The sequence below is a fragment of the Onychomys torridus genome, chromosome 10 (genome assembly GCF_903995425.1).
Source record: "Onychomys torridus chromosome 10, mOncTor1.1, whole genome shotgun sequence".
NCBI classification, from domain to species: domain Eukaryota; kingdom Metazoa; phylum Chordata; class Mammalia; order Rodentia; family Cricetidae; genus Onychomys; species Onychomys torridus.
The window spans coordinates 76,053,430-76,067,855 of record NC_050452.1 but is presented as its reverse complement, the minus strand read 5'-3'; the positions used below and the strand labels follow the sequence as shown (position 1 = coordinate 76,067,855).

General features: G+C 38.9%; 1 protein-coding gene across 5 annotated transcripts in view; it reads right to left on the bottom strand.

The window, feature by feature from the left end:
- Positions 1-14,426, bottom strand: part of Mapk10 (mitogen-activated protein kinase 10) — a 282,756-nt gene that overhangs the window by 52,672 nt on the left and 215,658 nt on the right. For 3 of the 5 annotated variants that reach the window (XM_036200298.1, XM_036200295.1, XM_036200297.1), the window contains one exon: positions 1,823-2,005. In XM_036200298.1, coding sequence (XP_036056191.1) covers positions 1,823-2,005 — 183 coding nt within the window. Of the gene's footprint in view, positions 1-1,822; positions 2,006-11,162; positions 11,189-11,782; positions 11,855-14,426 lie in introns of those variants that run through there. The other 2 variants (XM_036200296.1, XM_036200299.1) reach the window with 2 other exon arrangements.

Genomic DNA, 14,426 nt, shown 5'->3' with positions numbered 1-14,426 from the left:
TCACAAAGCATGCTGTTGTTAACAGTTTGCTGTGGAGGGGTCCTCTTTCCCTCTTGGCTTATAGGCCACCACGTTGAGAGGGCAAGAGGCAGTAATGGCAAGAGAAAGCTTGACACTTGGCTCATGAGGACAAATGGAGCAGCCCGCCCTCCAGGAGACAGACTTTGGTGAACCATCTCAACTTTATTCCAGAGTATAAGGAATACATAGGACCGGGGAGCCAGAGGACAAGCCTTAATTCGTATTAAGTGGCAGGCTTTAGTCACAAAGCTTTGTATGTGGCAGTAGGATCCTATCAGAATGACTAGAACACTTGCCTCATTACCATGTAGGTCATCAGGGGAAGAGTGTTTGCAGGTAACTGTCAAGGGTCACCCTTGAGATAAGTCAGGCATCCTGGACCTAGAGACATCTTCTAGATGAAGGCAGCTAGAAAGCAGGAAGCTTTGCTGGGGAAGGAGGAAGGGAGTTTCCATATTGTCCAGCTTAGAGAAAGCTGCTTAGAGAAAGAAACCACCCAGCAATGTCTTCCAACAGTTTGTCAAGCAATGTCTTCCAACAGTTGGTCTGCAGGCATTTCCACTACCATTAGATAGCTCAGTGAGGGTTTCACTATCTCCACATCGTTACACTATCAGTGTCTTCACAGGACTATTTTTGTCTACTGTGGTGGTTTGGATAAGAACGTTCCCTATGGGCCCAAATATTTGAATGCTTACTCATCAGGAAGTGGCACTACTTAAGAAGCATTAGGAGGTGTGGTTTTGTTGGAAGAAGTGGGAGTGGGCTTTGAATGTTTGAAAAGGCCAAGACAAGCCCCATAGCCTTTTCCCTTCCTGCTGTCTGTGGATCAAGATGTAGAACTCTTGCCTATTGCTCCAGCACCATGTCTGTCTACATGCTGCCATGCTCTCTGCCATGAACCTCTAAAACTGTTAGGCAGCCCCAATTTAATGCTTCTCTTTTATAGGAGTTGTCATGGTGTCTCTTCACAGCACTAGAACCTACTATCATGACTAACATTAAAAAGGCATTCATGCTAAGATATCTTTTAGGCATTTCCCTCTCTGTCTAGGAAGTGTTCATGGCTTTGGGAATGTCACTCAGAGACTATGTTGCACTATGATGTGGACTGTCTTAAATCTCTTATCAATAAATTTGGACGTGATGACTAGATCCCAAACAAAGCATTGCATTTTAATTTCTCTGCCTCATTGATATTTATCTTGGTTATTTAAATTAAGCCTATAAATAATTGACTGTTCTGCACACTTGGGGTACACCCTCACAAGCATGAACCTACATTGCTTTTTTGATGATAAATATTTTAATTCAACGTTTTATTATGTTTAACAGTTATTAATCAGATGCTGTTGAAAATTCTTAACAAAGTATTAAGTCAATTAAACTGAATCTGGATCCAGGCAGAAGGGACCAGAGTTGAACAGAAAAAAAAATGTGTAGGTAACACCTAATTTAGTACCCTATAATTGAGAAATGATGGTAAGACACTCCATAAAATATAATGAACTAAAGCACCTATGTCTATAAAACTTTACAAATGAAAATCTGTGTTAAAAATATTTTCTAGGAACTAAACATGGATTGAAGATATGTTTTCAAAGTATAGTACAGTGGACTTTTAAATTTACATTTCAAATAGTGGTTTCCAGATTCCAAATAACCCTGATAAAACAGTTAACCAAGAAAGACTGTTGCCAGGAACACCTCTTCTTGCACCAGTGCGAGTCAAGGGAAGACCTCTCAGGTGCCTTTTCATTGCACACATCACAGTGGCTGACAGGCTGTGCCCAGTGCTCACCTTTGAGTTTATTGTGCTCGGAGTCCGCTGGGAAAAGGGAATCTGGAAAAAGCTTGGGGAAGGTGAGTCCAGCATACTTGGGCCGATTCTCAACATAGTTTCTGACTGTAGGCTGCAATTTCTTCATGAATTCTGGACATGGAGTTCCTAGCTGCTCGATAACTTTGTTCCACTGGTCAATATCTGGGGAGGAAACAGTTAAGGGAAAAAGAGGTGCAGACCAGGCGCTCTCACCTTTCTGTCACCTGTCACTGGGGGCTGAGTCCCATCAGTATGGCTGGAAATTTATGATGCAACACAGAACAAAAGGGTGAAACCAAAGTTGACAGCCTGCCTGTGAACTATTTTGGAATTATAAGTCAAATTTTAAACTTGTGTGCTTTTAAAGAACTATTATTATTGAACAACAACAGGATTATGTAGTAGTCTTTGGTTTACAAAAATAAAAGTATTATTTAAATATAAGAGGACATAGTAACATTTACATAATCATGTGTTTTAGGGTAAAATATACAAGGATACATGATAGGAAGTTCTCTCATGATTATAAGAACTAAATGATCTCAAATAATGCAAGAAAGAAATCTTAATGAAATAAAATTTTAATAATCATGTGATTTAGAGTTAAAATTATCTCACTTCATCATAGGATTTTATCTTAAAGTTACATCAATCATTTTTATTTTTAGAACAGCAAGCACATAAATACTTTAAATAATATTTATTTATATTTTCCTTAAATTGTCTTTAAGATGTTTGTATTCCTTTTCTGAAAATGGGAAAATTTCATTGACATTTAATGTTTTCTACTTATAATCATCATCAAGTTTGGGGTCATCCCACTAATTTGGTTTGGCTATGTATATAGGTGGAATACATTGCAAACTTTTGATGCATATATACATTTGTAAACTGCTCAAATTTCTGTCTTTTCAAAATTTACTATTTGTGACATTAACATTTTTTCTGGAAGGCTGTTTAAAATATGCAGTAATTGTGTGTCACCCATAACCACTATCTACTGCAGTCACTCTATCACATCACTGTCTACCGCAGTCTATCTATCACATCACTGTCTACTGCAGTCACTGTATCACAGTCACTGTCTACTGTAGTCACTCTATCACATCACTGTCTACTGCAGTCACTCTATCACATCACTATCTACTGCAGTCACTGTATCACATCACTGTCTACTGCAGTCACTCTATCACATCACTGTCTACTGCAGTCACTGTATCACAGTCACTGTCTACTGTAGTCACTCTATCACATCACTGTCTACTGCAGTCACTATCACATCACTGTCTACTGTAGTCACTCTATCACATCACTGTCTACTGCAGTCACTGTATCACATCACTGTCTACTGCAGTCACTGTATCACAGTCACTGTCTACTGCAGTCACTCTATCACATCACTGTCTACTGCAGTCACTCTATCACATCACTGTCTACTGCAGTCACTGTATCACAGTCACTGTCTACTGTAGTCACTGTATCACATCACTGTCTACTGCAGTCACTCTATCACATCACTATCTACTGCAGTCACTGTATCACATCACTGTCTACTGCAGTCACTCTATCACATCACTGTCTACTGCAGTCACTGTATCACAGTCACTGTCTACTGTAGTCACTCTATCACATCACTGTCTACTGCAGTCACTATCACATCACTGTCTACTGTAGTCACTCTATCACATCACTGTCTACTGCAGTCACTGTATCACATCACTGTCTACTGCAGTCACTGTATCACAGTCACTGTCTACTGTAGTCACTCTATCACATCACTGTCTACTGCAGTCACTGTATCACATCACTGTCTACTGCAGTCACTGTATCACAGTCACTGTCTACTGCAGTCACTATCACATCACTGTCTACTGCAGTCACTCTATCACATCACTGTCTACTGCAGTCACTCTATCACATCACTGTCTACTGCAGTCACTCTATCACATCACTGTCTACTGCAGTCACTCTATCACATCACTGTCTACTGCAGTCACTCTATCACATCACTGTCTACTGCAGTCACTCTATCTATCACATCACTGTCTACTGTAGTCACTCTATCACATCACTGTCTACTGCAGTCACTCTATCTATCACATCACTGTCTACTGTAGTCACTCTATCACATCACTGTCTACTGTAGTCACTCTATCACATCACTGTCTACTTCAGTCACTCCATCACATCACTGTCTACTGCAATCACTCTATCACATCACTGTCTACTGCAGTCACTCTATCACATCACTGTCTACTGCAGTCACTCTATCTATCACATCACTATCTACTGCAGTCACTCTATCTATCACATTACTGTCTACTGCAGTCACTCTATCACATCACTGTCTACTGTAGTCACTCCATCACATCACTGTCTACTGCAGTCACTCTATTGTCATAGTCACTGTTTACAGGTTGCTGATTTCAAACAGGAGTGAGTCTTACAGATTTGCCTTAATTCCAGCTCCTGCCCCTTTTATTCTTCTACAGCTCCATCCTTCACTGTCAATTGCCTCCTAGTAAAGTAACACAAGGTACTTCAAAAACTCTAACATAATCCTAACTAATTAAGGTTTGTAAAGCCTTTCCTCTTAACTATTCAAGAGTTAGATCAAAAAGGCTGACTGTCCTGATATAAGACAAAAGAAATCATATTTAACATAAATATAAAATGCAAATGGTAGACCCGCAGTCAAACAAAGATAAACACAAGTTCATTGCAAATTTCTACCTCCCTTGCAACCTTGATGAATAAAACTTAGTTATTATAATAAAAAATATAAATTGTCATGGACTGTCTGGAAATGAAATGCAGATGGGAAAAGTGGATACACATTCCCTATCATGACAATGGCAAGAACAAACCAAGAGTCAGTGAAACTTTCACTGATGTCATTGTGGACCTGAGATTATAGAAGGGAATCAGAATTATTAGAAATAAATAAATTCACTATATAGTATTGGGTAGTCACTCTCATGCAAAAACTCAAGTCTATGGCTGTAGATAACATATGAGTAGATAGGATAGATAGATAGATAGATAGATAGATAGATAGATAGATAGATAGATAGATAGATATCAATACTTAGAAATATGTTTATGGTGTCTAAAGCTCAGTTGTCACTGTAAACATAAAAAAAGACCTTCTCTCTAATGCAATTGGGTTAATATGCCCAATCAAGCTATCATTGACTCATTACTCAAACTTGCTTTGAATTCTAAAGGGTAAGGTTTAAAACTATGCTTAAAAGAGGCAAAGAAGTTTCTAGATTTTCTACAAAGAAGGCATTTAACAAGTTTGTCAAAATATTGTCAACCTATTATTTAATTCTAGTTTCATTAACTAGAGTCATGAAAGTAGTCAATAAAAACCTTCAACACAGAATTATGTATCTTTGGTTTTGTTTTTTCTGTTGTTGTTGTTTTTGAAGTTGTTCTTATTTTTTGTTTGTTTTTTGTTTTTGCAGCTCAGTTCAGCTTCAGACTTGTAGTGTGGCTTTCAAGCCCCAATTTCCTTCCTACCTCCTCCCGGTAAGTGCTGGGATTCTAAGATGGGGTGGCCACACCCTGCTCATAACTAAAAGCATCCAAAGAAGCAGCCCTAAAGCACCACTGGTATTTTTGGTAAAAATGTTAGGAGAGTGACACGTCCTGGAATTCAAAAAGTAATTTGAGTTTCTAACAGTCTTTGGGTGACCTTTCCTACCTGAGAGTGCTCTGAGAAGAAGCATCATTCAGGATGCAGAGACACCGGATCTATTAAAACTATGTCAGTGAAATCGTTAAATGGTCTTGCAGCAAATACTTGGTACAAACCTCTTTAAGAAAGAGTGTCTTTCTCTTAGCACACTCCTTTCAAGCCCTTTCCTCCTACAAATGTCTGGCTGTCTCGATTAAAAATGATTTGTTTTGCTCATGTTCAAGTCAGTGTTCATGAAGAAAACAGGCAATCTGGAGCTAATGTGGTAGAAGGAACTGACTTGCTTCGGTCTGAAGTTCATGATGTGATTTTCCAGGTCCATATGTCTCAGAGAGCATCTCCAATGGGCTTGTCTTAGTCTTTCATATCAACACTTTTCCACTAAAATTATCATACATATTTTGAATGAAAATAAGATGAAATTTTAAAGAAAATGGTCAGATTACCACCACAATTTGTACTTTTAAATATATAAGAATTTACTGGTATTAGTTAGACGCTGACATCATATGATGCATTCTTTGGAAATTAATTGCTAATATTATTTTTATGAAAGTGCCACATTCGAGCATTTTCATGCTGTATAGGACAATGAAGCAAATTCTATAAACCAGTTCTGTGCAGTTATGAAAAGAGCAGTAAACATATGGACTTTTATATTTCAGATCTATGATTTCAGAAAATGTCACCCTGAGATAAATTCTAAGACCTTCGATCTTAACAGGAAAATGACACTTAATTAAAATTATGACAGCAAATTTCCTCATCTAATTCTAAATTCACTGCAGATTAAATAGAGTGGCATTGCAAATCCTATGCTCTTGGGAGTAGATGAGATACTTGGCAAAGGAGATTGATCATTACGAAAGACTTCCTTGAGTGGTACCATCCTAGGAGAATGGAGCGAAGTACTCATAAGGAAGGAAGGATGAGCCGCTGGAGCCATAGGCTGCAAGCTTTTCTGTCAGGCTGAGAACTCAGACTCTAAGCGCTACTTAGTGTCCCTGGTTGGAGAACTTTCTGAGACACATTCCCTGATGAATGTACTGATGGAAAATACCTTCTGTTTTCTGGGTATTTGGATTATAATTATGAATGAAATTTATGCTCTGCCATTTCTACCTTTAGAAGACAGTTAAAGAGCTCTCTAGGGGTTTTGTCCTATCATGCAGTTTGAATTATTCTTTTATTTTGTTTTCTTCTGTCTTTGGTTATTCTCTTCCTAAACATGACATTTCTAGAGACAATATTGGCATGCCTAATGACTCACTATCTTAGGCCTACTACTCAATCATCAGTGTGAAGATGCCACAGACTACTACATTTGCAACTTCAAGACCATCAACATTTCTCTCTCAATTCTTTGCTCTGCTCCTAAAGACAGCATTGCCATGTGCAATATCTATACTTAAGAGTTCCAGAAGATGTCCTTTTATCTAGCCGCTATGTAGGCATGATGTTGAGTATGGCTCTATGGCTTTAGTTCTGCTCTGTAGGATAGAATGTAAATTGGTAAGGTCTCCAAGGGAAGTGAAATGAGCACATTGCTGTGTATTCAGTATCATGATATGAAACCATGTTCACAAACTCAAATATTCGTAATTCAGAAAAGTTACAAAACCTCCCTGAAACCCCAACACACACCACTTAACTATAGGATTCTACGTTCTTAGGTGTGCAGTGATTATCACAGAAGAAACACTGGTGATAACTGCTATCCAGGCAGTCCTGGGACTTCATTTAGAGAAATACTAATCCAGAATATATTAACTCTCTCCAATGAGTTACTACATCCAGAGGAGAGAAGATTTGGCTATACAGAAAATAACAGGTTCTACTTCTAGAAGAGATCACTCCATACCATAGCACACTTAACAGGCCAGTTCTCTGGAAAGAAGTCAGGGAAAGGAAAAGTCCCAATCTTTCTCTCTTTCACACTTTACTGTATTTAAAATGGGGATATGATAGCCAAGACTACTGAGCTCCTGTGGAGGAAAGACTGATACAGAGGAGAAAGAGAACTGAGTGCTGCATTTCCCATGAGGTCAGCTGAGAACAGCACAGGCATCTCCCACACACACACAGTGACCCCAGCTTGTCTTAGTAATCACAATAAAATTAGGTCTTAAAAGCACTTTTACACTTGAGGCCATTTGTAAGATCAGGGTAGAAACACACACACACACTTAAGAGAGTTCTCTCTATTGTTGGTTGTGTTTGAGTTGTTTTATTCCTTTGAAAAGATTTTAGTTTGGAGCTAGGAATGCAGTTCAGGGGTGTGTGCAAGGCTCTATTGGGGGAGAACAAAGTTTTTAGTTGGTTATTTTTCATTTGTAAATGTTCTTTTTTGTCTCAAAAATATCTGTCAGTTTCTGATAACACAAAACATGAAGAAATGTTTAAAGTACGATTCATTAACAGTGTGTTCCTTAAGAGTGGACACAGGAGGAAGTATGATAAGCAAGAGCATATAGTCTTGAACTTGATTCAGTGACTCAGTGAGGATGGGCCTCCAGGGCCTACTATTGGACACGTGATGCATGTGGTTTTCACAAGAACTGGTTATTCTTCTAAGTCTATTATTGTAGTCTATCTTTACAAATCAAAAGTAGACAAGAATTATGTTTTCTAAACATGTATTAGTATATGCTGCAGAAGCAACACTTTGTAAGCTATTGAATGGTAACCTCCTGGACTCCTTGTCTACACAGGCTCTTTAGAAGACTGTCCTTAACTTCCTTTGGCAGTATTCACTCTCTGATGTAAAGGGCAGCTTCTTCCTGGGGCAGTGTTTTGGCTTCACAAACAATGATCTGTCTTACTTGCATGTGATTGCATTTTGAAAGATGACAAAAGGTTTGACATCTATATTTTAGAGAGGAGAAAGCTCAAAGGCCCTTTCACACTAGTGACACACTATTGCAAATAGTTTCACCATTATCGACTCTTTATAAGATGGACTTCAGGACACTGTACTCCATCCTAGGACACATTTCTGGAAGGGCATATTAATTTCTGGGTATAACTATGTACACTGGGTGGTTGAGAAGGGGCAACCAAATTTCTGTGAGGTCAAGAAAACAGAATAGCTCAAGAGGCAGAGCTTGCCTAGCATACACAGGCCCTGGGTCAACCCCAAGCACCATATAAACCAGGCACCTTGGGGCATACCTGTGATCTGAGCCCTTGGGAAGTGGAAACAGTAGAATCAGATGTCCACATGGATTTTGGACTGAACAATGAGTTCAAGGCCAGCCTGGACTACATTCAACCCTGTGGAAAAGTACACGTCAAGTGAGGCATTGGCAAAGCTTTTTATATTTAAATTTAAAGAGGAAAGCAATCCCCAACTTCCAGCCCAGCATACCAATTGTATCAAATTAATATCAAATGTTAAGCCCTGAAAACTTACATGTAAATAATATTATACAGACAACTGCAGGTTGTATGTATGTATTTAGGGGTGTGTGTGTGTGTGTGTGTGTGTGTGTGTGTGTGTGTGTGTGTGTGTATGTGTGTGTGTAACAACAATTAATGAAATAAAGGTCATGCAATTGAACAAGAGCACAGAGGGTTATATGGGAGAGTTTGAAGAAAGGAAATTAAAAGGGGAAATGATGTAATTATATTATAATCTCAAAAATAAAATAATTAAGAATTATGAAAGAAAAACACCCTCCTGGTTTCCCTGGGACTGAAGTTATGGACAGTTGTGGTGCTGGGAATGGAACCAAAGCTCCCTGCAAGAGCAGCTAGTGCTCTTTACCTCTGAGTCTTCTGTCCCACTGCTGAAACTAAATTCTTATCAATCTGTGCAGAGATAAAAACATGATGGAATGAGATGCGTTTAATGTATATATTTTTAAAACTACTCATGAAATATTTGCAACTTTAAGAATTATTTGGCTAATTTCTAAATTTCCCACTAAAAACAATATGTTGTATTTTTTGTCATATAAAGAACATGAAAGTTTTATTAAAATTCTGTTTGCTATTTAACTATATCAAAATGATGTGCATGGCTGATATGTAAGGGCTTCTAGAAATCATTTATCTTGAGAACACTTTCAAATAGATGTGTTTATTGACTTTTAAAGCAACATGGCTTTATAATGTATTGAACAGGCTGTATTTTTTACAGATTCATCATCTCTGGCTCCATTTTAAAGCCTCTCTTTAATAGTTTTCAGTGTAATTTTTTCTCTTTAAATAAGTTCCTTTTGATAACAAATACTTATTAAGTTAAGTAGTACATCTTGCACTTTAAAAGCTAACTCTATGATAGTCAGTGGTTATAATTTACATTTAAAAGACTAACTTAAACTAAACCAATAGGCTTGATATCATTAATGAACCACAGTTAATTGGTTCCCCCAAGAAATTTACATGTGTGTCTCTGAGATACCCTGCAAAAAGATTCAATATCCAAGCCTCACATATGGTCTGTATGGTATGACCTTGTGACATTCCAGTGGCCTTAAGAATTGTTCACTAGGGGTTTTGACTTTCAGATTAAACAGTGATGCCGAAATAGTTTCTCCCAAGAAATGATTGTAATAATGCTGGGCTGTGTTCAGTAACTCTGCTGGGGAATCTTGCAGTATGCTACAATCAGCAATGGAAACTGTTTGTCTAATCTTCAGGAGGCAAACATTGCTTTAATCTGCAGTAATTCAGTTCTAATGAATTTCTGGAAGAGCAAAGAGCATACAGACTAATTCAAATTTGTTCCCAAATGTTAAGAAAAAAGTAGCTGATTCGTAGGGAATGAAAAAAAAAATCCTAGTTTTTGTTTCTTTTTAGAAATATGGAGTACTTTTGTTTTGATCAAGCCAACATATCTTCAAAGCAGAATTAGCATCAGCGCTAATAAGTAAATTTATAGACACCATTTAATAAAGTATATTAGTAGAAACAAAATAGCAATAAAAACAGAAATATTTTTAAAGTCAGGATGTCATAGTTTAAGACTAGAGGAAAAACATTTTAGCAAAAGTAGAAGTAAAACGTTCACCTTTTTTGTTTATTTGTGGTGTTTTGTGTGCTGCATATGCAGTCTAGATGTGTGTGAATGTGTATGAGTGTGCACACATGTGCATGTATAGGTGCTCCTACATGCCTGTGTGTGGGGGCTAAAAGTATGTGTTTCTGTCTTTCTTTGATCACTCTCTACCACCTAGTGAATTTCTGAATTGTTCCTTTTAAACTTAAGGAAAATATGTATGCAGTTATAAGGTTATACTCTACATATTTGTATGGAACTGTATATGAAATACACACACACACATTATGTTATCTATGGAGATGGTAGGGTATTAAAAACTTAGAGTGGATAATCACATGATATTATTAAATCAGACTAATTAGACATTAGCCCATAATTTAGCGACTAAAAACTGCTTTTAAATCATGAACACCTGAGTTCAGTTTTTCCCCTTAGAAAGATGAAGACAGATCAACATCAAATGTGACCAAACACAGTGGGCATTTCGTTTCTTCAGGGGGTGAGCTGTTTCTAGGTGGTGTTCGGCAGTATGTCGGGCCCGGACCTCTGGACTCCTCGAATCAGTTGCTACTTCGGAGAGATTACTTTTACTTCTCTGAGTGATTTAAATGACTTCTCCAGGTGTTTTATCTAGTCACTGTTAGTCAAGGAAGTTTTAAGAACTGCTGGCTAATGGTCTCAGAAAAGAAGGGCAGGTTTAGAGAGATTCCTCTCCTGTAAGTGAAGTGAATAATCCAGCATGTTTGAAGAGAGGTTGATGAGGGTGAAAAGGAGATGTGCAGACATGTTCTCTGGACCTGTGTTAGACAAATCATACTTGTGGGCGAACTTTGGATCGCCGCGCTAAATGAGTATTTCTTATCATACAAAACTGTAAAGCTTCAGTGTGAACACTGACTTGGTCATTTATTATCTCGCTACATATATATGTCTCCATCTTTGATTCTCTAAAAGCAAAATAATAAAACAGAGTGAGTACGGAAGAACTGAAGTAAGGCGGAGCTTTCAATGCAAGGCTGAACCTTTCATGTCTCCCACTCTCCCATCCATGGAAGGTCTGTCTGGGAGTCGAGGTTATTCTAACATGAAGCTAGCTTGCAAATACTTGACATTTGATCTCATGGAAATTCTCTGAGGGCTGTGAATGGAGATCTTCAGCGGTCTTGCATTGGAAACAAAAGACATAAATTGAAAAGGGTGCACAGAGACCAGTGGCCGCTAGGAAGGATACGATCAGTGCCCGGAAATAGCACTGCACCTTTGACCATTTCTCCCATGATGCACCCTACCGACCACATGTCAACTGAAAACAGAAATGAAATGAATATAAGCAAGAACACAGAAATAGATCAATACATAAGTAAAACACCAAGGCCACTCACACCATAGAATCATTGTCTGTGCTTCACTGACTGAGGAGAGGCCAGACCATGACCAGGTGGGCCTTGAGTTAGAAACAGGGCTCACATGGAATGCCCAGCCCTTTCTGCTGCACAGCAGAACCAACAAAGTCATCTGAAGCTACTGGCGTCTGATTATATTACTTTGCAATTATAATTCAATGCTTTCTCTCACTTCTGATTTAAAAGATCTAATTTGCATTCATCTGCTGGAATCTAAGTGATTTGTATTGAAAATTATCCTAGGCTGTGTTAATAGGGGAGATATGTAAATCAATATCATTTTCATTCTTTTATGTACCATATCAGGAAAAGGAAAGGAAGAAAAGCTAGCGGCTAGCACCCCAAAAGAAAATCACTTTTATAAAAGGCATTTATGCTTGTTTATAAATATGAATAAGTTTCCAGAAGCAGAAATGCCTGTTGGAGAATGAATGTTTTGGAATATGCAGGCTCGGTCATTGAATCCCATCAAAGGAGCAGTTTCTAAGCTGGAAGTCTTGTCCTCTTCCATAAACACAGACTTTTGTAATGCAAAAAGTGCTGGCTATTCAAACGAACTGTTCAACATGAAATAAACAAGATTAAAGAGCAAACACTTCTGAGACTGAAAATCAAAGGAAACCTGAAATGGGGGAGTCAATTACAATGATCTCCCTGCATTGCCAGTTATCATCCAGAACTGAAACCAGGAAGGCAGAGCAAGGGCACAGGAAGTGCAGGGGTGGGGTGGGGTGAGGAAGAGCAAGCAAGAAAGGGAAGCCCCCTCCCTCTTGGGGCTGCACCCACTTGCTCTCACAGAGTCAAAGATAGGCTGAGCAACACTGGAAGGAAACAGAATGGGGGGGGGGGGATGGAACAAAGGGAGTGCTGGGACAGCAGCACTTCATGGCTTCAAATTACATGTAGTAATTTGGCAGTGTCCTGAAGGAGGTCCTGGGAGATTCTTTCCACTGTGAAAATCCAGGGTGCCCATTACTTAGTCCCTAAACCCTGAGGAGAAAATGTATTCGCTTCCATTTCAGAAAAGCAAGGGCCATGCAAACTATCAGGGAAAGACAGAGCAAATGGTTGTGTGTTCATTGGGGTAAGTTAGAAGCGTCTGGTCATCACTGCGTCACAGGAGGCTTGGAATCTTTGAGGGAAAAAAAATGCAAGAGCTCTGGGAAAGTGTTTTATTTTTAAATTGCAAGTAATCTTAACACTTTCTCCCAAGCAACCCATCTATATGTGATGTGTGTGCAAGTATGAGTGTGTATAGTATGTGTAGTGTGTGAGTGTGTATGTGTACTATGTATGTGGGATGTGTACTGTGTATATAGTATGTATGTATAGTGTATGTGTAGTATGCACATTTGTGAGTATAATGTCTAAGCATGAATGTGTGTCATGTGTAGTTTGTGTGTTTGTAGTATGTGTCATGTATATGTGCAATGTGTTTGTATAATGTGCATCATGTAAGTGTGTGAACATGTGTGGTATAGGAGAGTTAAAGAAGAAAGGCAGGTAATTAAAACACAAGCTGTGTGATCTCCTGCCTGCCCATAAATGTTTGGAAAAGGTGCCAAGGAGCTATTTAAAACTTTGATGCATCTGTTTCTCTTTCTCATGTGGCAGATATGTCTACAGTACCTCTGCAGCACCTCTGGCAGATATGTCTACAGTACCTCTGGCAGATATGTCTACAGTACATCTGCAGCACCTCTGGCAGATATATCTATAGTACCCCTGGCAGATACGTCTACAGTTCCTCTGTATCACCTCTGGCAGATATATCTACAGGACATCTGGGAGATATGCCTACAGTACATCTGGGAGATATGTCTACAGGACATCTGGGAGATATGCATTCAGTTCATCTGGGAGATATGTCTACAGAACATCTGGGAGATATGCATTCAGTACATCTGGGAGATATGTCTACAGTACATCTGGGAGATATGCCTACAGGACATCTGGGAGATATATCTACAGGACATCTGGGAGATATATCTACAGGACATCTGGGAGAGATATCTACAGTACATCTGGGAGATATGCCTACAGAACATCTGGGAGATATGTCTACAGTACATCTGGCAGATGTGCCTACAGAACATCTGGGAGATGTGTCTACAGTACATGTGGCAGATGTGCCTACAGTACATGTGGCAGATATGCCTACAGAACATCTGGGAGATATGTCTACAGAACATCTGGGAGAAATGTCTACAGAACATCTGGGAGATATGTCTACAGAACATCTGGGAGATATGTCTACAGTACATCTGGCAGATATGCCTACAGAACATCTGGGAGATGTGTCTACAGTACATGTGGCAGATGTGCCTACAGTACATGTGGCAGATGTGCCTACAGTACATGTGGAAGATGTGCCTACAGTACATGTGGAAGATGTGCCTACAGTACATGTGGAAGATGTGCCTACAGTACATGTGGCAGATATGCCTACAGGACATCTGGGAGATATGCATT